Source organism: Musca vetustissima, unplaced genomic scaffold (assembly GCF_032173495.1).
Source record: "Musca vetustissima isolate MV318-11 ecotype Yass unplaced genomic scaffold, APGP_CSIRO_Mvet_v1 utg2098, whole genome shotgun sequence".
Lineage (NCBI taxonomy): Eukaryota > Metazoa > Arthropoda > Insecta > Diptera > Muscidae > Musca > Musca vetustissima.
Window position 1 is genome coordinate 42,513 of NW_026888321.1, and position 17,903 is coordinate 60,415.

General features: G+C 32.3%; 1 protein-coding gene and 1 non-coding gene across 2 annotated transcripts; both read left to right on the forward strand.

Annotated features, from left to right (window-relative positions):
* Positions 1 to 61: 61 nt before the first annotated feature.
* Positions 62 to 13,962, forward strand: LOC133336172 (uncharacterized). The gene is made up of 4 exons (XM_061544464.1): positions 62 to 119; positions 9,181 to 9,375; positions 10,731 to 10,841; positions 13,736 to 13,962. The coding sequence occupies exons 1-4, from the start codon at positions 62 to 64 to the stop codon at positions 13,960 to 13,962; spliced, it is 591 nt and encodes a 196-aa protein (XP_061400448.1).
* A 3,544-nt stretch (positions 13,963 to 17,506) lies between these two features.
* Positions 17,507 to 17,578, forward strand: Trnap-ugg (transfer RNA proline (anticodon UGG)). Its single transcript has one exon. It is a non-coding gene; the product is annotated as a tRNA-Pro (tRNA).
* The last annotated feature ends 325 nt before the right edge of the window (positions 17,579 to 17,903 follow it).

The window sequence follows — 17,903 nt, forward strand, 5'->3', positions numbered from 1 at the left end:
TAAATAAAAAAAGTGAAATTAGTTTGCAATACTGGTGTCGCAAAAATCTGCAGTAGTCAACATGCTGCCTCGGATATATATGATGCTTTTTGTGCTGTTTGGATTTCTTCTAATTACCGGTAAGTGGATTCGATTTGACAATAACAAAAACCGAACAGCGGATACATAAATGTTGCGCATCCGCAATGTGATGTAAAAGTAGATTGTAAACTGTATTTGCTTATTTAGATTTTTAAGATTACATTCGGGCATGTGTTTGTAAAAGTGCGCGAGGTTTTTGCTAGCAAACGTTTTAAAGTCAATAGTGATTGACTCATATGAATGTTGAATGAAGATCTCGTGCTCTTAAATTTTGTGGAATATCTGTACGTCAACAAATTTGATCAAAAAGTCATTGGGTACAAAAAATCATTAATAATTGTAATTAATTGTAACACAGTCGACTCCGCTTTACTGAAATGGAAAAAATCTGGATGTTTGTTTCAGTTATCCGATGTTTTCACTTAAGCGGAGTTCGGTTAACTGAACATAATTTCAGTTATCTGATATTTTCAGTTATGCGAAGTTTCACTTATGCGGTGTAAATTGTGAGCGATTATCCTAAAATGTAATGGTGCAGGAAATCAATTTCACTTATTCGATATTTTTCAGTTAAGCGACTTACAGTAAAGCGGAGTCGACTGTAATACATATACATTGTACTGGATTTCGTTAACCCTGTTGGTTTACATTATATATGCATATACACTGGTGGCCAAAACTAAAGCAACTAAAATTGCAAGGTTAATAAAAGCCGTACAAGTTTTTTCAAAAATAAATATATCGTATTGTTTTTCCAGTTTTAAATCGGGTACTTTATTCACTTAAAAAAAAACAAAAGCATTAATGTAAAATTAATTATGAAGTAAATAATAATTTATGGATAAGGGAATTGTCTCAATATTTCCTTGGACAAAACTAAAGGAAATCTATGAGCTTAAGAAACATATGAGCTGCCGTTTTTATTTTGACTTACTGCCAAAAATATAAAAATGGCTAGAAACAAATAAAGTACTCCGATAAAGCAGCTAATTACCAATTAATAATTTATCACAGAAAATGATTTCGGAGAAATATTCCATGAATAAATCTGTGATTCCTCGCATTATAAGTTGATTTTATGCAACTATATCAGTAGTGGCAGTTCAGCATGGAGGAAGGCTGCAAAAGAACATCAGTTCTTACTGATCAACAAATTGTCATTGTAGAGAAAAATACCCATTCAAGAGTTCAACCGAATATGTGAGACGGTTATCGTTCGATATAACATCAAGAACAGAGCGTGGATGAGCTTTTGTAGCACGCCTACATGCCCGGAAACTATCAAGAAATTTATTTAATTTCTGGAAAGAATAGCAAAAGCTTATATTGATTAGAATCCGACTCAGTGGAGAAATATTATGCTCTCGGATTAATTAAAAAAAATTACCGTGAGAAAGTGAACAAATGAAAGGCTCGTGTCACCGTATTGCAAGGGTACTGGGAAGTATGAAGGAGGTTCGATAATGGTATTGAGGGGTTAAGGCTGGCAAAAATCTTTTTTAAAAATCCAGGCCTATTGAGGAGTTAACGCTGGCAAAAATCTTCTTTAAAAATCCACGCCTATTGAGGGGTTAAGGCTGGCAAAAATCTTCTTTAAAAATCCACGCCTATTGAGGGGTTAAGGCTGGCAAAAATCTTTTTTAAAAATCCACGCCTATTGAGGGGTTAAGGCTGGCAAAAATCTTGGTCTGTTCCAATACTTTTTCTAATAGTTAATCTAGTAGAAGGGAAAAATGTCAAAATCTCTCACAGAGTAGGAAATAATACGAACAGTTTTGGAACGAAAAACTAGTAAAAACGTCACATTAGATGGTAATACTTCAAAATCAACACAACAGTCAATTAGAACTTTATCATTCAAAATTCTTTTCAATTTTATCGATCTTCGATTAAGATTTTACAAATTTAATACAACTGATCAATTTTTTTCGTACATAAACCTAGATATATTTTACTTTACAACACCTGGAAATATACACCGAAGACCCAATAATATTCCAGAACACAACCTTTTGGCAACTTTTGTTGTAAAGCTTTTTTGGGGTTATCGTAAATCAAGTAAAATCAATTATCAACAATTTGATTTGTATTGAAACCGTACGTGTCATATTGTTAAGAATTTTGGCAGGTTTACTCCGAACTCCTTTCAAGTGCAGATCAGACGCACTTCATGTTGGGCGGGGTAAATTTAAGTTTTTTTTTGCTTGTATACATAAATACAAAATATTTGCAGGTGTTTAACCTGATTTTATTTGTAGCTCAAAATAGAAAACATTGATTTGCAAAACGTTTACGAAATTGTATGTATGCCTATGAAACTTGAAATGTGTATTGAATATCGTGGGTAAGCATGTCACGATACTGAAATATTCCGATAGTGTGTTACAAATGCAAAGGATTTTATTTTAGGCGCATAGAATATGAGGTTAACTAGGCGTGTAGAGCATGCTCAAATCTACTTACCTACATTTCTATAATTTGGGATAATGTTTATTTAATTTTATATTTATATTAGCTTTGTTCCATCTTAACTATCTTCATTTTATAATGTTTTTTTCCACTACTTGGTTTTGATTACAAAAATTAATAAAATATATGTGTATTTGTGTGTCTGTGTCGTTATTCGAATGACGAATGTTGAAGTTTTTATTTCGTTCTGGTTATTCATGTCAATTCCTAGATTTACTAGGACAAATTATCTTACAGCAAATAGAAGAATAGTTAAAGCTATTTTCGTTTTTGCTCTCTTAAATTTTGCAAGTATTTTTGGCGTAAGAGGACTCATTTTTAGCAACCTTTGCAAAAGTAGTACATAATAGTATTTTATTTCAGGTTTGTGAACACAACAATTATTGTTGTATTGATGAGTTCCTCAAAAAGGAGGATTTACATTTTTGTACCGAAAGTACTTTTATTGATGCAAAATAATAGAGTTCACCTTTAAATTCTTTGCATATTAAGCAATGCTCGTGTGTTTGGATACTCCACAATAAATTCAATACAATAACAATAAATTATATACAAATATATGACAATATATACCGATTTTCAGTAATTAGAAGAATATAGCAATATTTCCTGTTATCCTAATCATAACCGCTAATTTAGCTCTTCTCAATCGATCTGGGCCCTACATTGGCATTTAAAGTTGTAAGGATTTTAGCGACATTTTACAACTTTTCATAACATTGTCCGTACTGTAAGGCAGGGACGTACGCAGGCCGGGCCAGGGGACCCGGCCCCCGCTCATTATTATATCAAATTCCCTTCTGCAGTATACATTCATTATTCCTCTCACAATTTAAATTTAAGTTTGAATGCATCTTCGAAGATTCCAGAAATTCGAAGTCAATTTTCTACTATTTCTAAATTTGCTCATTATTCCGAAAATCTCCAAAAAGGTCTGCTACTTTATGTAGAATATTCTGGAAAATTACAAAAAAAAAACAATATCAAATATAGTGCCATCAAAAATTATACAATTTTCACATAAAGATTTTTACGAAATCATACAATTATATTAGAAAGATTTCCGAAATTGTAAGTAGGAAGTAGAAACTGAAGTAGATCTGTGGATCACTATGTTGAAAGCAAAAGTATCCTGAAATTGTTAAATATACAGTACATGAAAAGTAATGCATTTATATAGTATCGCCTTTTCATAGAAATATTATTTATATTTTATAATAAACATATACGAATTTAACATGTGTGCAAATGATCTATATTAAAATAAATCTTAATCGTCTACTTAAGGAAGAACAAGGTTTTACTTTTTTCATTTCGCACCATCTTGGTGGATAATGTGGACCAGTACGTTAAAAACAGGTTAAGAATCGCATGCGATATATTTCTATTTATTTCAATCTTGGGCAACAATGAATGCAAAAATATATGGAATTTAATTGTACCGACCCATTTGCGGTATTTTGAAGGTCCAAGCGTCATTATCTTCTCCTCACAGAAATGTTTTATTATTGTCGCTCAATTAACCGATATTGAGTTTTTTATATAAAAATAAATAAAAATTCGAACTCACCAAATAAAGATCCAGATAATTTCTGTGTTCGACTCTTGGACAAAAACAAAGTTTAAAATCACACATTTACAAAAGATTATCATATTTGATGTTGTTTTCAGTAATTAGGAAGACGTATGCTTAGTTCAAGACGAATTGTCATATTTCAAGCATTTTCTAAAATTTGGGGGTGGTCCACATTAGACGCATAGTCCACATTACCCGAAGTTACTCTATTATTGAAAAAGACTATTACTAAGAAATATGCAACAACTGTATCGCCAATTCTAATTCCTTGTATTTAAAACAGATATGTATAGGAATACACACATATGTTGGAACAATTCAATTCGTAAGCCTTTCTTTCTACCTTGATAAATTGTGAACTTTGTTTTAAATTAATAAAAAACGATGACTTTAAATACAACACAAACTAATAAAAAATAACATTATCACGACAATTGTAATAAATCAGAGTTGGTTATAATGTGAATTCATAACCAGATTGGTATGTACATAGTAGTACATACTCGTATGTATGTATGTTCATAGGTAGTATCAGTAAAAGTGGAATGGGGATGGTCAAAATAATTGCATTTTAACACAACTGGTTTCAAACATAAAAAAGTAAAATAAAAAACATGCAAATGATATAAAAAATAAGATTGGTTCGCAGTAGAGGATTGTGATGACAGTCATATGTACGTTAATTGGCATTAAGAGCATCATTAACATCGAAATAATAATTATTACATTTGCTATATAGGTGCTGAGAATACCTGGAATTATTCGAGTGCAACCTTTTATACCCTACACAATTCACACATATATATATCTGCTTATATTTGTCGGTTCGCGTCATTGGGTGTTACAATGCGCTTCCCACATTGCTTAACAAAAATCAAAATTGTGTTCTGTTATTGTTAAGATCCGTGAACAGGGGCATTACGTAGACATAGCAACTTTTGATGGATTGCAATTGAATACAATTCTCACATTCGACCACACGACCACACTTGATCTCCATTGGCTGCATGTTTTGGGATTGTTCGACAACAGTAATCAAAAAATCGATTCCGATTCCGTTAACTTAATTTCATTTTGGCAAATTATTATTATAAGGGACGTTTTTTAAATAAATTTAAAACAATATTCTGTCGAATATTTGGAAATATTCCAATTTCGGTATTCAAAGACAAATGAAAGGTTGTTGTTATGTTCACGAACCATTTTCTGTAGGGGTAGCCATTGCCTGGCGGCACAAATGTCGCTCTATGCAGATTAATTGCATTAATAAATGTACAAATGTTAATGTTTTATAAACAATAATTTATGGATGGTTAATACGCGAAAAAATCGTTTATCATTCAAGAGGCATCGACACATCAACTTATCAGATACGACATACGAACACCGATCATTGGAGATTAGTAAAACATTGTATCTGTCACTAAGATTCCGATAATTTGGGTTCTGTCAAAATGGTAAGCATTTTGAAAATAATAGTTTAATTTGAATGGGGATATAGATTCGCTAAATGAATGTAAAATGGCTCAGATTGATTACATCGATAACTGATATAACAATGTATAACTGATATAACAATGTGAAAGCCTTTGTCGAGTACATTAAGACCTCAGAAGAGCATATCGCCGTATGTCAAGTTTTTAAGTTATAGTGTAATGAATTTTTTAATGGTGACCCTTCAATTCGCGAAGAAAAAGTTGTATATTTTTGTTTGCGACAGCTGCAGGTTTTTTTTTTTTTTTTTTGATACGTTATGTCTTCTGTCCAATCGGATGACACCAGACCATGAGCATTTTATGTGCCCATGGTATGTGTCAGTTTTATAATTGATCCAGATTGCTCATTAGTTTCTTTTTAGTCAGTTTTTTTTTTTTCAAAAAATGCTAAAAAAAATCTAAAATATTTTAGAACCATGTCAGAAAAATTGTAAAAAAAAATAATAGTTTTTTTAAAAATTTGCGAATCAAATTGGACAAGACCTTTCTGTGAAAAATTAAAAAATTTACATTCTATGAGGTATACATTTAGTCTAAGGACATAGGACGAAGAAGTTGACAGAGAATTCAAGTGGAGTGGTGGACATTAAAATTGATACTAATTATATATATTGATGTATGCACTCCGATGATGTGCAATAGCTATGCATAAATATTTACAGGCAAGATTTATTCATAAGGTTAACACGAAGGCGAATTTGAAGTCTTTAATTCATGTGAAATTTAATGTTTGAATCATAAATAAACAAAATATATTTTTATTTAAACCAAAATATATTAGGTTGGGGAAAAAGAAATCTACTCTTTTTTGGCAGATGGCTGCAACGATAGATTTTTTGTAAAGTATCGATCAACAATTTCAGATTTATGCTCGTAAGAACATTTTGAAGTTAAAAAAAATTTCGATAAAATCGGAGAAATGATCGAAGTTGACCGGCATATTAGCAGTCGTAAAATTCCCAGGAGCTAAAAATCGACAATTAAACTGTTTTAAAGCATCGACCAGGATTGGCCAAAAGGAGATGTGTCGTGTTCCACCAGGATAACGCTAGGCCATACACATCTACAGCGACTTGCCAGAAACTTCGGAAGCTTGGTTTGGAAGTTTTAATACATCCGTCATACAGTCCAGACTTGGCACTAAGCGATTATCATATTTTTCTTGCATTGTGAAAATCGACTACTAGAGTTTTTTACAAATAATTAAGAATATGTTTTCATCCATTTTGTGTATTTGGGTAATACGGACGTTCAAGAAACCCTGTAAAGGTGAGAAGGTGGGTATTTTAGTAAGCAACGCACTGAATCTAATACCAAAAATTTTAACAAATGCCAGAAAGGAATTAAAAATACAAAAAAAAAATGCAAGTACGACAATGTATGGCTTTCTTTTGAAAGGCAGTCATCGATTATCTTTGTATTTTTATACCGTACACAGTAGTGTTGTGAGGGTATTATATGTATGTGTCAGCAGTTAACGGTGATGATCCGACATTTTGGTAATGATCCGACTACAGAACATAATTACGTCATTGTATAAGTCTGTCAAATCTTAAACTTTATTCTATGACATATTTGTTAAATGGGCGATGTCCGCCCGTTTGATGGATTCTAGCTAAATTCCGAAGAAATTGAGAAACAAAGTTCGAAATTGTACCCTATCGGCTGTCATTATTTATTTATTGATACAAATCTAGCACATTGAGAATAATAAAATACTTATAAAGTAGTGCTAGTGGTACATTGAATATTTCAAGATTCTATAATGATTTGACATCGATTTTGAAGGATTTAGAGAAATTTACTAACAGAATTGGGCATATATTTTATTAATAATACTCGGCCTTCTGGTTGCAATTTTACAGAAAGACATTTTGCTGGTTTTTTGAATAAGTTGTTTTCCTATCTTTATAAACAGTGTATTACGATTTGAAACTGCTATTTATCATTTTGAATTAGTGAACTACAAATTATTTCTATAGGATGACGTAATAAAAAACTTCTCAATTTAAACTATTTTTCTTGGTTTAGTTACTAATAAAAATCTGCTCAATTTGAACAAACATCCTGCCAGAAACGCCGTAGATAAAGCTATCATGTTTTTACGTCCGGTGTTAGCTATAATAAATTCTAACGATACGACATTATGAAAACGGAACTTACCACCTATCACGCGATATTTCCCAAAAAAAAAATCTTACCTGAAATTACACAAAAAAAAAAAAAAAAACAATATGAAATATGACAAATGATAATAACAATTAAAAAATATATAAAATATGGAAATATAAACATATGTATGTATACTTAATTGCACAACAATAACAACGAGCAAATTTGAGCAGAACCTACTTTGTGATTTGACCTTGTCCATCGAAACATGCGATATTAATACCAAGATGTCGCTTGTAGTGGAAGTCGCTACGGTACAATAATGAATTTATACATGATTCCAGATTTATCAAAGCGCCGCGGCGATGAGGACGACGTTTACGTGTACAGATCTTCATTTGACGACAACGAAACAACAAAGTTGCACAGCCCCGTCGTTGCTTCATTCATCGCAAAATAATCTACCCAAATAATCTCCGGCAGCGTATTGCGAAGGCCAACTGCCACATTGAAGTCGTGAGGGTGACGACGTAGCCGAAAATTGCATCATAACTTCAAAGCGCTGAGAATCACATAATTACAATTCGTTAAAAAACATTGGTATTAGAAGAATATTCATTTAGAATGGATTCTCACAAACATCTTGGCTCAGCAAAAGAAGATGCATTAAAATGCCGAGTAACGGTTGCCATCAATTAATACTAACTGTGTCCTATTTTAGTTTCTTTTTCAATTAAAAAATTAATTTGGTTTTCATTTGGAATCACAATCCACTGACTTCTGTTAGAATGGATCAAAGTTCATATCTGGAAGTTTCATTTGTAATATAGATGTTAAAGAATCAGTCTGTACTATCTCAATTGAAATGTGAAGAAAGTTCTATTCAGATATACAGTCGTGTAGATTTTCAGCGAACACTTTTTCTGTCCGGGTTCACTTTGTTATTGCCAGACGTAATTCAGTTGTAGACAATTTTTAATAATGGAGGCGACAAACTGTACCCCTATTCCGTAATTTTTAGAACCTGTTGTTTTTGTTTAATCACACATGTAATTGTAACAACAACAAAAGAGACAAATCAAAAATTACAATGTCGATAACACTGTACCGCCCTAAAATCTTGAATCAATCGGGACCGCCACCTCTAGCTGGGCTTTGAATTATTAGCTAAGATTTTTATTTTAAATTTGTCGATTTGGGGTGGATTTTCAAATAATACGTAATGTCCTACCACTTAATAAGATCTACAATTTTTTTTTGATGGCATGATACTCAAATTGCCACAACTATCAAAAAGCATATCTTCCTGTCATATATGCTTAACACAAAAAATACATTTCTATACATTGTTTCTAATCTTATTACACAAATCTTAAATGAAATAAAATTTGAAATTTATAATGTAAATTTACAGTAATATATATATACAATTGTCTATTCTTTTAGATTGTCGGGAGAACGTACGTTCAAAAAGAGCAAAGAGACCTCGAGCTCCCGCTGCAATACTGTTTGAACCAGAACCCCCACAAGATTTGGAAAGCGACGATAACGGAAATCCCGAAAAAGATATACCCGAAATACCTACGAATTTTTTAAGTCCATCAGTACGAGAATATCTGGAGCTGGGCAAATCAATACCAGGTAAGCAGAAACTTATTTCCCATTTTGTGATATAACTTCAGTAGTTGCTCCAGCTTTTCATTACCAGATCTCATATTTGTTATTTATTTAGTTAAATTTATTCTTGTAAACCCCATTCCAAATTCAATTGGATGGAACATTTTTGATGTCTCTTTTCCTGCCAAAAATATTGAACATCTACATAAGTACTTTAGGAGAGACAATTTATCATGGCTTTATAATAACAAAATAAACAATGGCCGCAGCAAACATAGTTCTAATTATATATCTTTACGTGTTTTTATTAATTTTTTATGTTATGTTTGTTTCTGGACAGGGATGGCTGGCTCAGGGACATTCTAGCAAGTTTTATTTCTTTTTTATTGACGTCGAAATCAATTGAAAAGTAAAACAAATACAGACGCAGTATTGCTAATTGACTGCAAAATTTGCCCTTAGGCAGGCATATTTTTGCAAGTATTTGGTATTTTGCAAACGTACGACCGACGGTACTTGTTGCTCGTACATCTCCATATGCAAGAAATTGAAAATTTACTAGCATCGTGTCATGCACACACACACATTCTGAGTCCCATTTATAGCCACAAAATTGGTGCATATTTTTTGTTACCGTCTTGTCGTCGTTAATGTTGTGCGCCAAAAAAACCGCCCGCTTGTCCAATAGCACTTGGGGCTGATGCTGTAGCAGCGATTCATTTTCATTTGTTTCGACGGACGGACGGATGCCAGTAAATGAATGCATTTTTCATAGAGTCTCATAAAAAATACAAACATTTTTTACGGCCGAATTTTAAAGTGCATCCTCTCGTAAATTCATTTATTAATAGAAAACACACTCTGTGGTACGGACGGTGGTCTCAGTCAAGGCTGGCACGGGGGGGGGTTGTTTGGTGCTGCGGGATACCGGCTGGCGCTGATTGTTTCTTTGTCCACTCCAGTAGAAGCGACAAATGAACGGACACTATTGCTGCCCATAGTCATAATATTGGTGTTGTTGTTGTTTTTGCATTCGATTGAATTTTGTTTCATCTGGTCTGTTTCGGTCAAATTACGTGGATTTCGACAATCCAAATGCATTTGACACTTTTATGCATCGCCAACAAATTGGGTTTTATTAGTATGAGCTACATATGCCATTGCTGTTGTTGCTTTCCTGTCATTCGTATCTATTGATAAAGCATTTTTTCTCTCTTTTAAATACATGGCGAATAAGAATCAGATATATGCGTGAAAATGTTAGTGAATTGTGTATTTGTCAACTGTAAAAGTCACTTCTTTAAATGCTGACTACAGAATATTTAAAATTATGGAATAGAAATTACAAGAACAGTTATTATTCTTTTATTTGATTTTAGGACGTCCAGGTGTGGATTATCCCATATTATCGGCAATTCCATATACAAACTTCTACTGTGATGAACAACCATATCCAGGATTTTTTGCAGATATGGAGACCAGATGTCAAGGTAAGCTTTCCACAAATATTGCCAACTTTCAATAAAGAGGATAAATATGACGTTTGGTATCTTTAAAGTTTGTTTGGACAGCATGTTTGGAAACATGCTTCAACCTTGAAGCATGTCGACCTGACATCCAAAATTTTTCGGACTATTTTTCGACCATATGCATTACGCGGTTTGTTTAAAAAGTATCGCGAATTGTTTTGGTTCTCTTACCCCTGTATTGATAACACGTTTGCCTATTTCCAATATTAATGAAACACCTTCATTAGAAATACGAAATGTAATATGTTTTGTAATCAATTTTGTTGCATATTCCGAAATTTTGCAATAAAGGACATAACAACTTTGTTAACGTTATCATAAAAACGCTGTGGCAAATGTGGCAGTGTTTGTCACGTAATTACGACTCTTTGGACTGCTAAATAGTTTTAAACCTGAATACTTCAATATTTTTCACTGTAAATAATTTTGTTAATAAACGATTTGAAAGAAATTCAACAGTATTAGTATCTCCTGTCATATATTTATCTAAATATGTTCGGAAATCCTTTGGAAGGAGTCATCCGACGTGGCCTGATGAGAACTTTTGCAGTCACCCGAATACGGGTGACACGGCAGTTAATGTGTTATACTTCTTTGCAGAACTTTAGGAGTACTATCAGTGATAAAAATTAAGAGCCTCCGGTTTTTAACTTTTGGGATAAAAGCCAAAAAATCGGTAACTCACGCGGCTTCAAATATACCTTTACAAATATATACAAATATACTTTAGACATCATTGCTAATAATGGGAAAATCTGCGAATTGTGTGAATATTTTGAACTTACTTCACGTATTTAAGCGCAATTAATGAAACAAATTCTTCGACTTTGGTTTACCTTTTGCCGAAAATGTCCATATCTATTCTACTTTTTATATTGATCTATATAATAATATATAACTTACTAGCTGACCCGGCAAACGTTGTTTTGCCTTATCAATATTGCGTCAATATAAGGTTGGTAAAAAACATTTGCCACTAAGTTTATGTCAATAAAAAGTATTAACTGGTACCCCAAGCACATAAAAGTTTATAATTTGGTAGAACTCATTCCACCAAATGTTTTTTTCAATAGAAGATCATGTTTTTTTATTGCTCCAACGTTTCAACATTATCTTTTTTGTCCCTTCTTGAAGGATTCTTAATTACAATATCATTTTGTTCATGTCCAACTGTCCTTTTGATTTTTATATTGAAATCAGTATATAACTCGACACATTTTTTAACAACTTGATTTTAATTTAACATTTGAATAAGTTGTTGTTTAAGGTTACATAGGTCCACATCGAAATTTCAAGTTGTCGGCTAAAAAAAGAAACATTGACAAAAAATCTCACAATTAGTTTGCATATTTTCCTATTCTGACCACATACGATTTATAAGTCCTTTGAATCGTCAAAATCGGTGTAGACGTTCTAGATTTATAAACGATGTAACTAACACAATTATTCCAATTTTCCGACTTTTTGATGATTTTCTCAACATTTTCTTCGTAAAAAACTTCCCAATGTAATTAAAAACAGCCGAAGGAAAACGTGAGTGAAATCGGTATAGTCAATATACAATATTATTCACATCTTTAAAAATACATTTGAAGAACTACAAAGGCACAGAAAAGTTAGACACAATCATCATGTAATGCGGAATATTCTTCCCGAATATAAGAAAATGTTTAATAATACCTTAGTATTTTGTTGACGTATTTATAATCGTATATAGCGAATTACTAACATCATTCAACTGTATTGAATATTTTGATAGACGTTTTCGTTTTTACTAAAACATAAAAACATATGTCTATGTATTGGCAATTTTTTCAAAAATATTCCTGGTGTTGTTTCCTGTCAAAGACACGATCAAGTTTCGGTCAGTGGCCCAGTTATCACATGGGATATGTGTTGTATTTATAAGTTCAAAACAATTTGTTCCATTATTGTGCGCTTTTAAGCATCCTTATCCTAAAGTGCTTGGAAGGTAGTAACAAAATATCCAAAATATCCCCCTATGGGGAATAACGAATTAAGGGCATAATTGCCGGTAGAGTTTTTGGTATAGGCTCCACATAATGGAACCGCTTACCATGTCTTACTGTGTTTTATTTGGGAAAAATTCACAACCTATACATACCATGCAAAATTCTTCACATAAAATAACTTATACTTTCCAACTAAATAAATCTTTATTTTATGCAAAATGTGAGCAAATAACGATAGCGATTAATCTTACTCCCTCTTTTCGATTTCTTATTATTAAATTTAACTCTAATGAAAATATAAATTTATTTTCATATACAACAGTTTTTTCAAGGCAATGGCAATCCAATTAATGGTAGAAATTTAACGTATTTTGAGAATTTTTTATAATTGACAATTACTTAAAAATATACGCTGCCCATTTTCGCCCAAAATATCTTCAAAAAGAACTACGAAGAGATGAAATCATAAAGGTTTGATATAAAATGTGTGGAAATGCTAATATCTTTCAAAATATATTTTGCAACATTTCCGCGGATTTTAAACCTTTCCACGACAATTACAGACTACTAACAGAAACTTTAAGTCAAATCGGTCCTGCCGTTTCTTCTTTAAAATAATTTTTGCAAGATTTTCGCGGATTTTTCTCAAAAATCTCTTTCATAAAAACCTTCCCACTGTAATTACCGACAACTGAAAAAAATTTGAGTCAAATCGGTCCAGCCGTTCTCAATTGATACATTTTCCTTGCTCCATTGTTATATATAAATATATATAGATTTATGAACAATTAATGAATTGTTTTATATAAAGGCACTCACATATACAATATTACTGAAACATGTAAAACAAAAACTCAATTTTTTTTTTAATTTTCATTACAGGATGGCATTATTGCGATATTGATGGACGTCAGGCGTCATTCTTGTGCCCAAACGGAACACAATTCTCGCAAGCCGTTTTCGTTTGTGACTGGTGGTTCAACGTACGCTGCGACTTATCGCCCAGACTCTACGCGATCAACGCTCGTCTGTATCAACGTCCGAAGGTAAATCCAACACGGCCACATCGAATAATAACAAAAGAATTGATTGAGGACATCTTCAATTAATCGTAAAAAATAACCAGCGAATTACTATAAACACAATCTCATTCTCAATCTATATTTCTCTCTCTCGCTCTCACCTGCCTACGTATAACGCTCTCATTTACCGCTACGGTGCTTACATATATTTTTCGTTTAAGTGCAATTTAAAATGTTACATTAGTTTCAGTATTATTAAGATGTCTTCTTATATTTCTTATTTTTTTATGAAAAATCAGTGCTGCTCTGAACATTTGCATCTGACCCTGCATTTCAGGAGTACAATGGTATCATTTTGAGTATTTATATTCAAATTTAAGTTTATACAATTATTGTAAACGTATTCTCTTTCAAATGCACATCAATTTGTTTTATTGCTCAAAACATTTACAACTATAGATTTTTAAAAACAATTGAAGTGATTTTCGTCGAAATTAAAATTTCTTACTTGAAAATTAAAAAAAATGGTTTGTAATAACATTTTTTAATAAAATAGTTTACAATAATAAAATAGTTTACCAATAAGGTTGTGTAGTTAATTTTTCAAATATTCCAAATTTAAATATTAATTTTAATAATTTTTGAATAATCATTAACTCCAATGAGGAAAATATTAATTTTAAAGCAATTTTCCCCAAATTTTGTTAGTTACGAATGTTTTAAGCAGTACTGTTACTGTACAGTTTTAAATATTATATATTACAAAAAAAAAAAAAAAAAAAATATGAGCATAAAATAATGTGTAAAAAACTAAACCATTACCACAACTTTGAAATTAAGTAATCAGGCAAATATATATTATTACTATTTTTGTTTGCAAATTCCACAAATATTTAGTTGTTTTTTTTAAGTATACAATACTTTGACATTCAAAGTGAAACAGTGAATATATTTCTTTTTTCTCATTGTAAATATAAATAAATAAAGTAAAAAACACTAATATCCGTTAAAAAGTATTGTTCGTGTATATTTATGTAAACTCATGTAAATAATAAAAAACGAAGTTACATTTTCCCTTTTTCCTAACGATTTGTCTTATTTTATTCATGCCACATCACACTTGTGTAGGTTAATCATGTTTTTTATATTTTTTTAAACGACTACACATATTAACAATGATTCTACTTTATTATTGTTAAGATTTTTATAAAAATCAAAAAAAAAAATCCAAAATGTGAGTTTCAAAAATTGAGAGGAATTTTTTTATTAGCTCAGGGTTAAGACTTAACATCTGTACTGAAATTTGTTTAAAAATTTACCTTTTTAATGTCCAAATATTTTGGAAATGTTCTATGTTAGATTAGGACACACAGCTAAATTCTGCAGTTCAACTCAGGACCCTTAAAATATTTTGAAAATGACAGTATTTTTATAAAATAATGTTTTCTGGACAGACTAATCAATCCGTTGAAGAATAATATAAACAGCAGGTGCCGATGGGTTACCACCCGAACCATTCAAGACTGGTAGTCAGATGCTGGTCAGGAGCATGCACCAGCTGGCTAGAGGAATGCATGCCCAATGATTTCATAGCATATAAAATTCTATCCAGTGTGCTGTGTGAACGACTGAATCCAATGGTCAATGACATTATAGGACCACAGCATTCGACAGCCTTATCCGTTTGCGTTCGGCATTCCTGCAAAATTAATTCGGCTAGGCAGGATAACTTTAAGTGGCACAAGGTCAGTAGTGAAAGTAGCAAAGGACCTCTCGGAGCCCTTTAGTACCGAACGAGGATTCAGGCAAGCTGACAGTTTGTCTTGTGACCTTTTTAACATCCTGCTGGAAAAGGTCATACGAGAGGCAAAGGACATAAGCAACAGTCTTGCTACTATGGTCTAAGTAAGCAGTTTTGAAACAAGGCCACCTCCCGCCAGACCAAACTCACACTCTACAAGACGATGATACTACCCGTGCTGTTATATGGATCTGAAGCATGGCTACTTACGCAAGCAGGCGATGTAGCTCTTGGAGTGTTTGAGAGAAAAATTCTCCGAAAGATTCATGGACCGATCTCCATTGACGGTGAATATCGCCGTCGCATGAACCATGAGTTGTACGAGCTATTCTCTAAATTTAAAATTTAGAGAATAGCTAAAAATTTGACTTAAATTTTTTTTAACACTAAGATGGTGCGAAATTAACAAAAGTTCTTCCTTAATACAATGTTCTTTTTCTTTTGGTTCTTCCTTAAATACAATGTGAGTAGATGGTTATTTTAATATAGATTATTTGTAGAGAAACTTCTTTCAGCTGTGTTTACCGGCATAGTTATTAAGTTTTGTAACAAATATATTTATATTTGGAAACAGAATTCCGTCAAATACTACAATCGCATCATTGGATTAGATGGTCGGGGATCATCGTTCGCTTTCCACATAGTGATCCACAGATCCACTTTCATATATTTTATTCATATTTTTTGAACTCATTACATTTAACTCTACTTTTGCGTATCAAATAACTATTTTTCAGTTTAAATGCCTAACACGGTATATATATATATATATATATATATAATTATTGTTGAACCAGACGTCCGTCAACATAAATTTGGAACTACAACAACACAACGAGTCAGAAAGAAAATAAACAACGGGCAAAGAAAGAAAGCGAAGATTCTCAACGACAAGCGCCGGACATGATGAGTCGAGTTTTAACGGTGTTAGAACGAATTGCCACTGCACTGACGGTTGTACCAGTGCAAGGGGGCCGGCATGTTGGGAATCGGCCCAACCCGATGGATGACGACATCGATATGGACCTCATCGACCTAGATAAATAATTTATCGATGAGGTCCCATCTCCACCGATACAAACAATTACTCTTCTTCTTGAAGTTGAAAAGTGTGGATCGCCAAGATCAAATATAAAACCAAAACAAATATCATTTTTAACAAATATAAATTTTAAATAAATAAAAGACCGCCAGAGTCTACATTTGAAGTTAAAATTTATTTGAAGTGTTTAATTTGCAGTCAATCAAACGTAAGTATCGTCTGAATGAATACTCGTTGTGTTATTGTAGTTGCAAATTTATATTGTTGTCCGTCTGGTTCAACAATAATCTTAGATTCTAAAACTACTCAGTAGAATTAGAATCACTACAAGTCCTTTCGACTGTATCGGAACTTGTACAGTGACTATGGATATTACAACTTATATTTATGGCTTACAGATAGCTTACATGAGACTACCTTGAATACCTACTATTCAAAATAAGTTACTCAGGCATGGTACTCTGTTGTGTAAGAAAAAAGTGGCAAGCAGCTTTTCTAAGATTGACATTTATATTCGCCTAAAGGTATGCAATCGTTCTTAACTCTTTGTTTCTTCATTACGGCAAGAATACTTTGCGACATAATCCATTCCATTTGTATATGTTGAGTAAACTAGCCAGCCGCCACGATATGTACAATACACATTTATAATAAAAACAACATCAACAACACGAACGTATGACATAAATACAAACCATATTTTCAAGCATAAACGATTTATTTTCGATGGACACGTAGGAAGTTAGACGCAAAAGACGTAGCATTTCGATTCGATTGGTTTAGTAAGCGGCTCAATGGTCTAGGGGTATGATTCTCGCTTTGGGTGCGAGAGGTCCCGGGTTCAAATCCCGGTTGAGCCCATTTATTTATTTTTTGGCATTTTAATAAAATATTTTTTGTGTTATATTGGAAAAAAAATATTTTTTGTGTTATATTGAAAAATTTTAATTGAATAACTTCAGTAGTGTTGACGGTCTATTTGCGATACCATTTGTATTTTGGTTTTTGCAAAATAGTGAGGCTGAATTTTTTATTAGTGGGGGGGAGTATGGCATTGTCCACCAAGGGAAACAAAGAAGTAATTGAATAACTATTTTTTAATGTATGAGATTTCCCTTTAATTCAAGAAAAAAAATACTACATGATATTTCAGAACCGGTTTTGAACCGGTTTTGAATAATTCAT